This window comes from Vulpes lagopus, chromosome 4, assembly GCF_018345385.1.
Source record: "Vulpes lagopus strain Blue_001 chromosome 4, ASM1834538v1, whole genome shotgun sequence".
NCBI lineage: Eukaryota > Metazoa > Chordata > Mammalia > Carnivora > Canidae > Vulpes > Vulpes lagopus.
The window spans coordinates 95,127,661-95,141,173 of NC_054827.1; the positions used below are offsets into that span (position 1 = coordinate 95,127,661).

At 43.5% G+C, this 13,513-nt stretch overlaps 1 protein-coding gene across 4 annotated transcripts in view; it reads left to right on the top strand.

Moving 5' to 3' along the window:
- Positions 1-13,282, top strand: part of ATP10A (ATPase phospholipid transporting 10A (putative)) — a 186,425-nt gene extending 173,143 nt beyond the window's left edge. For 2 of the 4 annotated variants that reach the window (XM_041753670.1, XM_041753671.1), the window contains exons 15-21: positions 1,613-1,689; positions 4,969-5,094; positions 8,965-9,165; positions 10,989-11,069; positions 11,146-11,250; positions 11,662-11,849; positions 11,987-13,282. In XM_041753670.1, the coding sequence (XP_041609604.1) occupies positions 1,613-1,689; positions 4,969-5,094; positions 8,965-9,165; positions 10,989-11,069; positions 11,146-11,250; positions 11,662-11,849; positions 11,987-12,602 (1,394 nt within the window). In that variant the 3' untranslated portion in view covers positions 12,603-13,282. The remainder of the gene's footprint in view (positions 1-1,612; positions 1,690-4,968; positions 5,095-8,964; positions 9,166-10,988; positions 11,070-11,145; positions 11,251-11,661; positions 11,850-11,986) is intronic. The other 2 variants (XM_041753673.1, XM_041753672.1) reach the window with 2 other exon arrangements.
- The last annotated feature ends 231 nt before the right edge of the window (positions 13,283-13,513 follow it).

Below are 13,513 nucleotides of genomic sequence, written 5' to 3' on the forward strand. Positions count from 1 at the left end.
AAGGCAGGCGCCAAACCGCTGCGCCACCCAGGGATCCCCTTTTTATTTATTTATGATAGTCACACAGAGAGAGAGAGGCAGAGACACAGGCAGAGGGAGAAGCAGGCTCCATACAGGGAGCCGGATGTGGGATTCAATCCTGGGTCTCCAGGATCGCGCCCTGGGCCAAAGGCAGGCGCTAAACCGCTGCACCACCCAGGGATCCCCCATTAGCTCATTTCTTGATCTTGAGTGAAAGCATTAATGGCACCTTGTCCCCAGTGTCCAATGGTTAATAATGTAGAGAGAACATTGTTGTCTGCCATATCTCACTTTGATTGGGACATTCTGGGAAAAGCTGCAGAAATTGTTAACTATTTCACAGAATTTCAACTTGACAGATATTGACTAAATACTTATGTTGGGTCCAGTGCAATAAAGAATAGAAAAAAATATCACAGGACAGAGACTTCCTGTAGCTAGGTTATAAATTACTCTGACTTGTATATCTGCACTTTTTGTATATTTGAAACCTGGGAGGTACTCTGTGTTTTGCGCCCTTCTGCCCTATTCCCAAGTGACAATGACTTTAAGTCTATGCATGCTTTTCCCCGAAGGTGATGAGATCTCTGACCTATGTCCTGTGTTCCTAACCATTTTCTGTCAGCAGCTTCACTGAGTAAATAGAAGTCCTTTTTTTTTTTAAGATTTTATTTATTTATTCATGAGAGACAGAGAGAGAGAGGCAGAGACACAGGCAGAGGGAGAATCAGGCCCCATGCAGGGAGCCTGATGTGGGACTCAATCCCAGATCTCCAGGATCACACCCCAGGCTGACAGTGGTGCTAAACCGCCGAGCCACCAGGGCTACCCTAGAAGTCCTTCTTTATCACAGGTTTAGAGGGCCCAAAGGTAAGCACAATACCTTACCTTACCTGATTACCTAGCTGGTAAGCAGCATACAAAAAGAGCTATACAGTTTGCTAGGCAGAATTTAACCTCTTTTGTTCAGTTTAGAAAGCTGTTCATGGGGCAGCCCCGGTGGCCCAGTGGTTTAGCACCGCCTTCAGCCCAGGGTGTGATCCTGGAGATCTGGAGTCCAGTTCTGCATCTGGCTCCCTGCATGGAGACTGCTTCTCTCTCTACCTGTGTCTCTGTCTCTCTCTCTCTCTCTGTGTCTGTCATGAATAAATTTTAAAAAATAAAAATAAGAAAGCCATTCATGTGAGCATGAATTAGAATAGTCTTTACTGATATGTTCTACATATGATAAAGGCTAGAGCTCCATAAGTAATGATGATGATGATGATGATAGCATCTTTATTATGACAGACACTGTATTAAAGACTATAATTATGTGAGCCAATAATGTAGAGTGAGTACTAAACAAAATGGTAACCATGCTAGCCTGCTTTCTGAAATATCTCTTGATGTGACTGGCAGTTCCAAAACTCACAACATGTTTGTTCTGACTGCTTTACTCAATTTTCCCAGGGCAGACTCTGCGCTGCCTCTTCCTCACTCATCCCCATGACCCTTTCACAGGACTCAGTAGGGACCCCATGAAGATCCATCAAGCCCTTTGATTCTGTGCATCCCAACTCAAACAATTCTTCTATCTGTGCTTTTCTAGGAGATGGAGCCAATGATGTCAGCATGATCCAGGTGGCAGATGTGGGTGTGGGAATCTCGGGCCAGGAGGGCATGCAGGTAAAGACTGATCCGGGCTATCCTATATGACCAAGTGGCCTACTGTTTTCCAACAAAGCTAAAGGGTTGGCCTTCAGTACAATATGATGCTCACCTTCTGCTAAGCCAGTAGTAGAAGATAAGGTATAATGGCTAGTTCTTCATGTTTATGAAGCAGTAAATAGCTTTGCCTAGGTCTGTAAGCAGATTTTTGTGAAATAAGTGGCACAGAGTGAGGCAAGGTGAGTCATCACCTTCTCTCCGGCTGTTTATGGCTCATCCTTGGAAGAAGGCATGATTTACTATTTCTGAACATTAGGGATACCACGTAAAAAAATGACTCTGCTGTAGGACTGTTGGAACTTGGTATCACTATAAAAATGGAATGTAGCCATCTTGACTCACATGAAAATTTATCTCTGCCTTTTTCATTTGTCACTAGGTTGGTCCTCAGCATGTGATTTAGATGTTGAACAACTGAGTTCATTAAAAATAACTTTGTACTAGATGCAGTATTACAACAATTTCCAACATTTGATTAACTTTGAATCATATTTTTTTAACTTGGTGGAGACTTTAGAGAACACGTATCTAGTTTCCTTCTAATCCTTCTAAAAATCCAGATGTTGGTCACCATTTAGTCATTGGTTGATTTAATCATTGATGCGATCAATAATTGTTCAGGAACATTTACATGTGCCAAGGCTGATGCAGAACTCATTAGTTTTCTTACCTGACATTAAAATAACAGTAAGTTGGAAAGTCCCAAGCTAGAAACACAGTAGTTCCTCTTGGCCCATCCTCAGTATGTACCTTACTCTCCTCTTGCCCTTATCTGACCCGAGTCACTGTGCTATATTACTCGTGTAGTTTTAGTTCTTCCACAGAATTGAAAATGCAGCCCAGGGTTGGACTCATCCTGGCCTTTTAACACTGTATGCATGGGGAGTGAATAGGTGAACAAAGTTATTGGTTCATTCTGATGTTTTCATCATTACCTCCACTGTACCTGTTTCCCATAGTGAAGAGCTGACCAAGGCAGTGCCTGTATATAGCATATACAGAGAAACGCACCGAGTAAATATATTTTGTATGAAAGACTCCCAGATATGTGGATGGGGAGGGGACTGAGTTACCCTCACTGCTCACTCCCCCAAGGCAGGGCCAGTGCAGATGTACACTTCAAACCATGTGAAAAGTGATGGGAACAGCTAAATGATAGGGCACATACTAAGATGAAGCTTTGTGTGGGTATAACTTCTAGGTAGGATGTATTTGGATAGTTCCACATTTATTTAAAGCTATACTTTTTTTTTTTTTTTTTTTTTTTTAAAGCTATACTTTTTATTGAGGATACATTATATAAGATGATGGTAAGGCCTGATACCTTTCCTTCCTGTTCCAAGTGCTCAGGTTCCCAGGGGATATTTCCCTATTTGCATTTTAGTCAATCCAGTAAGCAAAGGTGAGTACTTTGGAAGATGGACTTTGTGGAATGCTGTGATAACACAGACACTAGGAATCTGAGCACAGTCATCAAGAATGAGTAAGGGTGTTTGGAGCTCCCCAGCTTAGCCAAGGTGGGAAGCTTATCCCAGTTAGGCAAAGGAGATCCTGCATCTCCATGAAGCTTGGTCTTCATGGGGTCATCTGGTCCACTGTGTTTATTGAGCACCCCATGGGGCCAAGCACAACTGGGAAGTCAGGGTACAGGGTGATAACAACATCTACTAACCTAGCTCTCATGGAATGTCCAGAAAAGCTGGGAAGATGGGTACATATTTTAAATGTACACAAATAGTTAAAATTGTAATAAATGCTATCAAAGAGAAACACTGGTCTTGGTGTTGAGTATTTCATAGGAAGATCTAATCTAGCTGGGAGCATTTTGGAAGACCACCTTATTGAAGAGACAAACAGTGGGTTTAGGCCTAAATTTGGAGGTGGGAAGGAGTGGCAGAAGGCTGGAAAGGAGTACACAAAGCCTTCAAACCCCAGTATTGACAGGAAGAGGTATATAAACAGTATTTGCTTTGAATACTGTGCATCCCAACTCGAGTCCTTAACTTTTGGCTTAGGAAGAAGACCATTCAAAGGCTTCACACTTTTCTGTCATGTCTAATGACATTATTCTGTTCCACCAGAGCGACTGCATCAAGCATAATCTAACTCTTTTCAAGGAGTTATTTGATTAGAGGGAAATCAGTTGAATTTTAAAAGCAGACTTACATTTTTGTGTAGAACAATTCTCCAAAAATAAGCAGAAATCTGTCTTTTCCTGACATTTTCTTTGACTTTTTTTTTTTTTTCAAATAGAAAAATTCATTATATGGTAGGTTCTGAGTTATTTTGGGTACAAAAGGTGTCATTTTGATGGCATTTGTCTGGTCCACTTAGTTTAATTGTATAGAGCATGATACTAGTGAAGTGAGGGGATGCTTCTGCCCCTAGTCATCTGCCCTTTCCATGGAGGAAACCTGCTGTCCCCACTCCCTTCTGGGTGGAGTGGACACCCGTTGCCCTTTTGCAGCTTCCTAGGACTGGGTTATATGAAGGCCAGCAGAGCCATGGCTTTGCTTATCACCTGTGGCTCCTGAGGATAAGTACTCAAAACACATCTCTCAGGATGGCCAACTGCTTGTATCTGATCCATACAAAAGGAAAAGGTGCAGCTTTGGCTCATTTTTGAGTTAAGATCCTAATATGAATAAAACTGGAGGGTGGAGAATAGCAGGGAAACTGTGTATATTTCTGGGCTTGGGTTTTATTGTTTTTTGTTTTTTGGGTTTTTGTTTTTTGTTTTTGTTTTTGTTTTGCTTGAAGAAAGCATGAAAAAAAAACTTTTAAATATTTTTATTTGTTTATTTATTCAGAGAGAGAGAGAGAGAGAGAGAGAGAGAGAGGCAGAGACACAGGCAGAGGGAGAAGCAGGCTCCATGCAGGGAGCCCGACGTGGGACTCAATCCCCTGTCTCTAGGATCACACCCTGGGCTGCAGGCAGTGCTAAACCACTGTGCCACCAGGGCTGCCCACAAAAACTTTTAAAAATCAAGAACATATATTTGAAATCTTAAATGAATTCTGTAAAATGATATCCCTGAACTAGAGTGCTTGTTGAAATTTTTTTTTTTTTTTAATTGAAGGAAATAATAAGGGAAACAGAGGTAAAGTTAGCCTCGGCCTGTCACATGCACATTGTGTTTGAAACTGAATTTCTCCATGCCTTGTATTTGGGAGAGATATGACAGATTTTAGACGGCGTAACGTATCACTGATAAAGGAACTTCTTTCCCTTTCAAGGCAGTGATGGCCAGCGACTTCGCAGTGCCAAGATTCCGATACCTTGAGAGACTCTTAATTGTTCACGGACATTGGTGCTATTCCCGACTTGCCAATATGGTGCTGTACTTCTTCTACAAAAATACAGTAGGTATTTGACATTTCTGGTTTCTAGGTTTTTTAATAAAAAAGCCTGAGCTACGTCAAACCATCACCTGAATGTAGTCATCTGACCATCCCAGAGCTTCCTGTTGGTTCCATTCCCCTTGACCTTTGTGAACTTACCCTGGGCCTGGCCTGGCCTTGCACCCGATAGGCTCAGAAGTCTAACTCACAGGCACATGAAGGTTAGTTGCACCCCTAAGGGAGAAGGTTGTGGAAACAGACTGATCAAACAAGAATGTCCATTTAGTGGTTTATAATAAGAAGTGGGGGAATCATGAGTTACAGTGGTCCATTCAAGGTCACACAGCTAGTGAGTAGTCAAGGCATTTGACCCCAGTTCATCAGATTCCTCACTCTTAACCACTCTGTTAATGTTTCCTAGGAGTAGACTGGTGAAGTGTCCACAGATAGGAATCCTTTAATCAGTGCTCTCTGTAGAGCAGACAAGGAAATCCAGTGATAAGCAGAAGTGCATTGGCAGTGCTAGAATGTGAATGAGAACACTTGGTCATGTTATGATTGCAATACCAACACTGGCCCAAGTGTGTGAGTCCCCTGGTCAGGACACAGGGCCCAAGACACAGGGCCACCAGCAGGGCCTTCCCCACTTTCTCCTGTGCTGGCAAGGCAGATGTGTCACCTTCTGGCGAGCTTGGTCTATAATTGACCCTCCAGTGAGTTAATGTGCAGGCCTGGCTGAATACAATTCTGTCTCCAGAGACTCTAATCCTGGGCCCTATTCCGGTTCATGTAGATCCTAATGTATAACTTTTAGATCTTTTATTACTAAGTCCTTGGCAGACAGGTGTCTTTCTCCATAGCCCTCCAGGATGGATTCCATGGCCATTTTAGAACCCTGCTCTACCTCTAGATAAGTGATGGACTGCTAAGAAGTTGCTAGTTGCTACTTGTTGCTCTTGTCTCTAATAGCTTGTGGCTGAATGTACAAATAAGGAATAAAAAACTCTTGGGGTAAGTGATCTTTCAGGGTAGTCCCACAAATCTACCACATTGGATGCTACAATGTCAAGATCATCCTATACTCTTCTAAATAAATAAAATACAATAAATTAAAACATATGTGTATATATATATATATATTTTTTTTTTTCTAATTCCATTAAAAACTCTCCATGCTAACTCTAAACTGCCATCAGTGCACCTCTTGGTCATGTCCTTGTTTGTTCTGGAGATTTAGACCTATCTATTTTTTCCAAACCTCTTGCCCTTCACCCTCATCCTTTTTTCTTTCTTTTTTTTTTTAATTTTTTATTTATCTACGATAGTCACACACAGAGAGAGAGAGAGAGAGAGAGGCAGAGACACAGGCAGAGGGAGAAGCAGGCTCCATGCACCGGGAGCCCGATGTGGGATTCGATCCCAGGTCTCCAGGATCGCACCCTGGGCCAAAGGCAGGCGCCAAACCGCTGTGCCACCCAGGGATCCCAACTCTCATCCATTTTTCAAAATGTCTTCTAACAAATGAATACTCAGAAACTCAGCACCAATCATGGCATTTTGATCTGTTGGGTCCTGGAAATTAATTCTGATTAGGTTCTGCCTGGGAGTCTATCCAAGGAAGTCTGTGCCACACCACCCTTGGCCTTTGGCCAATTACTCCCCACAGTCTCCTGGCATTGCATCCCCAGAGCTGAGGCCTCCATACATATAGTTGCAAACCTAGAGGTTCTCAGTTACCAAAGAAGTAGATGGATGCCTGAGTATAGATTAGTGGTGCAGGGCAGATGGGCCCCCAGCTCTGTTTCTGTCATTAATTTCTATGCAATCTTGAGCAAGTTATTTGGTCTCTAGGGGTTTTATTTCCTTTATTTGAAAACAAAACATGAGAGTTGAGCTCCTCTCTCCATAATTCCTCATGAAAATTTTACCATCTTGGGAGGGAGTGGGCGGGGGGGGGGGGGGGGGGTGGAATTCAGCATTTCAGTTGCAAATGAGTGCAGAGTAGCCACCTGAATGGGCACAGCCTGCTGCCTGCCATGATGAATCTGTCCTCAGGGAGGGCATGAGAAGAGGGGGTGTCTGTCTTTAGTCCAGATAAGATGCAGGGTCTCTGTTCACAAGCAATTAATCTAGTTGAGAAGTGCAAGGACAATTACCCTGCCCCCCAAAGTGAGAATTCATTAGTTTTAGGAGTAAGTTGGTCTTCCTTTCCGAAAAAGAACAGAGAAAAAAGCTTCCATAGCAACAGTAGTTTGGGAAGAAGGCCTTTTGGTACTACAGGAAAAAAAAAATCTCAATTATCTAAGTACTTCTCCTCCTCTTTCTCTTGACTCCAGTTGCTCACTGATGACTCATTATGCAGAGCCTGTGGGGTGGGTGAGAGAAGTCAGCTGTGGGAGTGACAAGGGAAGAAAGTCAATGAAAAACCCAAGTTTGTCAGTTTTCAGTGTGGAAGGGAAAAGTCGCATTAAGTCATAGATTGAAACAAGACTTGGAGCATATGTGTCATTTTTTTTTTTTTTTTCTGATCTTCAGACCAAGCCAATTTCAGGTCCAAATACCAAAGTTCAGAGAAGTGACTGAGCCAAGGTGAGAACCAAAACCCAGGCCATTTACCTGTGGTCCCAAGCAGAGAATATTCTTCCACCTGGGAGTGTCCTGCCCTCCTGTCCTTGGGAGGGTCCATGCCCTCCAGGCCAAGTCAGGTTTATTACTCCTACGATGACCGATGACCGATGACTGTAGTCAAGTCATTTAACATCATGGGCATGAGTGTTCTTTTTCTTAATGGAGTAAGCACTCTGGCCCTGCTTGAGCCTCAGAGGAAGTAGCTCTATGACCCTCTGTAAAAACAATAAATCATAAGTACCTACAGTGTACAAGGAGACCTCGTGACTACTTTAAATGCATAAGTTCATGAATCCTCACAACAACCCAGAGCTAAGTACCATTGGGATGCCCATTTCATGGATAAGGACACTGAGACAGAAGGGCGTTAAATGATCTATGCCAAAGTATACAGTTAATAAGTGTAAATGCTTTGTCATTGCTAAATTGCCATGCCCCCATGTAAATGCAGTAAGCCACTGATGTTTAGTGATCAAGTAATACGGGATCCACCCAACTCCTCCTACTGAGCTGAAGAGGCTGTTCAACTTCTCTTCTGCTCACTTTCCTGTTTAGCAAAGCAGGGGTAGCTTTAAGAACCAGTCATAATACTATACCTCACCTGCAAGCAGAGTACCCAGTAGATACCTGGGCTTGGTCAAGGCAACAATGTTGGTATCATCATTGACTTTGCTGCTGTGCTTATATATGTCCTCCCTGCCATGGGAGTCAATAATTGTCCATGGTTAATTATCAGAAATAGTATGTAACAAAACAGAGAGGTAAGATCTGGGATGTAGAATAGGTAGGTTTCATTTAGGATCACAGAGGAGAGCTACTAGGGAAGAAGATGTATGAGCAACCCTAGACCTTGCTGGACCTTTATGGGGAATTCTATACTCAGCTGGACCTCATCTCCTCAACTGGCCATGGGAGCATGGTACAGAATTTGTCCTGTGAAGTTAAGGGACTGTCAGGAAGGGCTTAGCCAGCACTTTCATAAGTGCTCAATAAATGCTATTCCACCCAGTCTGCATTTCTTGTGAGCCGGTGCCAGTGTCACTTCTCCATGGGCTGTCCTTGGGAATTCCCATCTCCCCTTCATGCTCAAGGGAATGAAGAGGAAGAGAGAGGGCAGCTTTGGAGGGCTGTCTTTGGAGAAGATTTCTGCCTATAGATTTAGTCCTTATAGACAAATTCTACAAAACCTCTACCTCCTTTGGATGCGAATCTACAAAGACAGTTAAGAATTGCTTGTCCCCACTCTGCCTTTCTTGATTTCAGATGTTCGTGGGCCTCCTGTTTTGGTTCCAGTTTTACTGTGGCTTCTCTGCATCTGCCATGATTGACCAGTGGTATCTGATCTTCTTTAATCTGCTCTTCTCATCACTTCCCCAGCTCGTGACTGGGGTACTGGACAAGGACGTGCCAGCTGATGTACTACTGACTGCACCACAGCTCTACAAGAGTGGCCAGAACATGGAGGTGAGGCTCCCCTCCTGCTCCCAACTCCTATTTCGTGGTCCCCCCACCCTCCACATTCGCCTTACAGAAAGTGCAAGTGTCCACACTTCCTTTTACATGGATACCCTGAGAGAAATTGTTAAAATTTTGGAAAATGACCAAGAAGGAGCTAAAAAATGGATTCTCTCTACTTGATTGTGCTGTGTATTAAGTAGAGTGAGAGTGTATTGGTTAGAGTGATCATGGTATATGCATATGTCCAAACCAATCAAGATGTATACATTAAATGTGTGAGGTTTTTGTGTATCAGTTTACCTCAAAAAAAAGGGGGGGGGGGCGAGATTAATAGAAAAAGTATAGTGATGTGAAAAGTCTCTACACCAACAGTTTCCAGGAGCCCAAGGAAAGTTCACTTGGATTGAAAGTCAGAATTATGTGGATCACTGCCTCCTGAGCAGGGATTTTTCTAAAACAACCCCCTCAAAATGTGGTTTCTTTTGAATGGGAGTTAACCAGAAGATAAACCCATAGGGAAACCATTGAGAGAATAAGTAAATACAAACAGATATAAATACATGTTTACATCAATTCACTGCGTAGATTGACATGCTAATTACCAGCTATTCCTACAGTAAGCCCTCTAAATTCTTCTCTTTGTTAGTTGGAATTACCATATATTTGCAGAGGGAAAGGAACTCCCTATCTCTTATAACAGTGTCTGATTTAGAATTTGTTTACTTTTGAGTTGGCTTGCCCTGATTACCTTCATTGACATTGGGTTCCCTCTGAGTCAGGCAGCAGGGGTGGGGCTGTGGGGTGCAGCCAACTGAGGTTCAGGCAGATGAGGAAGGCCTCTGCTTATTACCTGTCACTGGAGAAATTCCTGTACTCAGCCAGTGGCTGGGGCTGCCGGGGAACAAAACACAAATAGTGTGTCTTATGGAGCTAGGAGACTGAAAGAGGGGCCTCGCCAGCACTTTCTTAAATGCTCAGTAAATGTTCATTCAGTCCAATCTACTTTTCCTACAGGCCAGTACCAGCCCAGCTGCTTAGGAACTCAGAGTCAAATACAAATCTGGTTCCCCAGTAAATGAAGGCTTGATCAGTCCATATCAAGGTCATTTTTGCCCTCAGTGTACAGCTTTTTTAACATTAAACACTTACATGATCTTAATTTAAAGACTCACTTTTAAGAAACATTCCAAATGACCCCGTAACAAAGGGGTCAGCAACACATACCCTGACAAAGTAGGTATGGAAGACCTCAAATTGGAGCAGGATGTCCAGAATTTGAGGTGCTATGCCTACTGTAGGAAAATGCTCCATCAGCAGTGCCTGGGTGGCTCAGTCAGTTAAGGGTCTGACTCATGATTTCGGCTCAGGTCATAATCAGCATGGGTCTTGGGATTGAGCCCCACATTGGGCTCCATACTCAGCAGGGAGTCTGCTTGAGATTCTCTTTTTCTGCCCCTCCCCCTGCTCTCTCACAAATAGATAAATAAATCATTTTAAAAATGCTCCTTCATAAGATTTGGGAAGTGACTTTATCTGTCTGCTGTCGACCTAGAACTAGAGTAGCTGGTCTTGTGGACAAATCCTCTCAATGATTGACTCAGCTATAGATGAAGCTTCTCCAGACACTTGTGCAGTGTTTTTTTGTTTTTTACCCAGCCTCTGGGACTGAGACTGGTATAGGGACTTTTCGCATCACTTGCCAAAGTCCTGAATTAGCAAGTTGCCCTGGGGTGCTTATCTTGTACATTGATGGCCTTGTTGATACTGGAAGACATCATTTGAAGAGATGTGCAATTCCCTTTAATCTCTGTGCTTTTTTTGTGTTTTAGGAGTATCGACCACGCACGTTCTGGTTAAATATGGCTGATGCTGCCTTCCAGAGCCTGGTTTGCTTTTTCATTCCTTACCTGGTAAGTTGGCACCTGACAGTCTTTCTCACCAGCTTCATCCAGTGACCCACAGATACAGGACACTACTGTCTTTCAGGCCTATTATGACTCAGACACAGATGTGTTCACCTGGGGAACTCCCATCACGGCAATCGCACTGTTCACCTTCCTTCTGCACCTGGGTATTGAAACCAAGACCTGGGTAAGAGCTGTGGGCATGATCCCAAGGGGTCCTGGTGCTGAGGGCCCCATATTCCCAGAAAGATTCTATGACATCTAGAGGATTTCTGAGCAGACAGGTGACTGCAAAGCCAGTTTTACCATGGAGAAGGGAAACAAACACATGGGCCCTTCACATGTACTCAAGCCCCTAGTGTGGGAACTGCATGCTGCATCCTGACTTGTGTCTTCACCTGGGTAGCACTTATCATACTCCTGACTTCATCTCCCTGATGTGTCCAGGCTGGTCCATATATGCCAAAGGCTTCATCAAGCCCTTCTGGCTGCCTATGCCATAGAACTGTGTTTTCAAGAGGCTCTTAGAACAGCTACCCACTGATGGATGACCAGTGCATTTTTGTTGACATAAATACCCTTTCTCTTTCTCCCTTAGACCTGGCTTAACTGGATAGCTTGTGGCTTCAGTATCCTTTTATTTTTCACTGTGGCTTTGATTTACAATGCTTCTTGTGCAACATGTTATCCTCCATCCAACCCTTATTGGACTATGCAAACATTACTGGGCGACCCCGTGTTTTACTTGACTTGTCTCATAGCACCTGTCGCTGCACTGCTTCCCAGGTGGGTATGAGGGACAGTGTCCTTCACGTCCTAAGCAATCTCAGACAGCCTTCTCAGGCCTGTTTCTGTACTGTAAATGTCTCAGGAAGCTCAAAGGCACCACCCATAGATGACTGTTTTTTATATGCTCTTTCCAGATTGTTTTTCAAAGCTGTGCAGGGGAACCTTTTCCCCACCCAACTTCAACTGGGGCGCCAGCTGGCCAAGAGGTCTCCCAAGAAACTAATTGCTCCAAAAGAGACCTTTGCTCAGGGACACCTCCTAGGAGAACCCAGGCCCGAATCATCAGAACAGAGGAGCATCAAAACCTCTGGACCCCTCTCCCAGGACTGTACCTCACAGGCATCTTGGCATGTGCAGCAACCAGCCTGCTCCCCAGAGGCTAGTGGGGAGCCCAATGTGGTGGACATGAATATGCCCTTAAGGGAGGACATTCTGCTGGAGGAACTGAGTGGTCAGGCCCCAGGGTCTGTGCCAAGGGAGGCTATTCTGGAAGGGTGTCCTGGAGACTCCAAGATGAAACCCACAAGTACCAGCAGGACAGCCCCCTTGTCATCCATTTTCAACCTGTCCAATTTTAGCTCACTCAACTGGATTTCCTCCTTCTCACTGGTCAGTGGGCTGGGAAGTATCCTACAGTTCTCTCGAAACAGTTTACAGATGGACAAACAGGACAACGAGTTCCTCCCCAGCCCACCTCAGCCAGACCAGGATCTGTGTGGCTTAAGTGGGCAGACCACCGACTACTTCTAGGAGCATCTTCCAGGGACTGCAGCTGATGGCAGTAGAAGTGAATACCTTGAAATGGCCTCTCTCTCTCTCTCTCTTTCTTTTTTTTATGACTTAGATGTTAATATTATTTATGTTTATTACTTGCACAGAAGAGTTCTAGTGAGATATATTTTATGTTTCCAAGGCTAACACAGGAAATGAAAGGTACCAAAAAAGAAACTTTATTTTTTAAAAGTTCTAAGTAGAATATATTGAAAAGAGCTTTAACATATATAAGAATTTAAAGAGTAACACTTGAAAAGTGTATTTAGATTTATTTTTTCATCTCATTTTATACGAAAATACAATATGATTGATTTTCTTCAACATGCATGACTTTGGCTTTCCCCACGTGAAAATGTGTGTATGAGCCCTGTGAATCTTAGGTGTGTGTGGATAGCAGTGAGGGGAGATGACAGGGCAAGCATTCAACTTCTTTGTCCTTGTCCTTTGTTCCCCCACCCTGCCTCTGCAAACCTGAGAAAGCTTGGCTCTGATTCACCCAGAAAACGGAAAGATAGAATGCATGCATGGAGTTCACCCCAACGTTGAAGTCTACGCAGGCATTCTGTAAAGGTCACCTTGTAGGTATTACAGTCCCTATGTTGGGTCTTGCCTGTCAAAATCATAACAAGCAATAAACAACCTTCACTTTGCAAAAAGAATGTGTCCTGTTGCCACTGTTTTATGAAGTTATTAATATGTTACCTAATAGCATGTTCTGAGTACCACAGGATACTTCCTCTTCTCAAGTCCTTTTAGATACCATGAAAGATAGAGCTGGGTGTCATGCAAGTTGAACACTAAATATGATATTAGGATACACCATAGCTCCATATACCAGGCTATTAGGACCATGAGACCCTTCTTGCCAAGGAGCTAGGCTTTTTAAG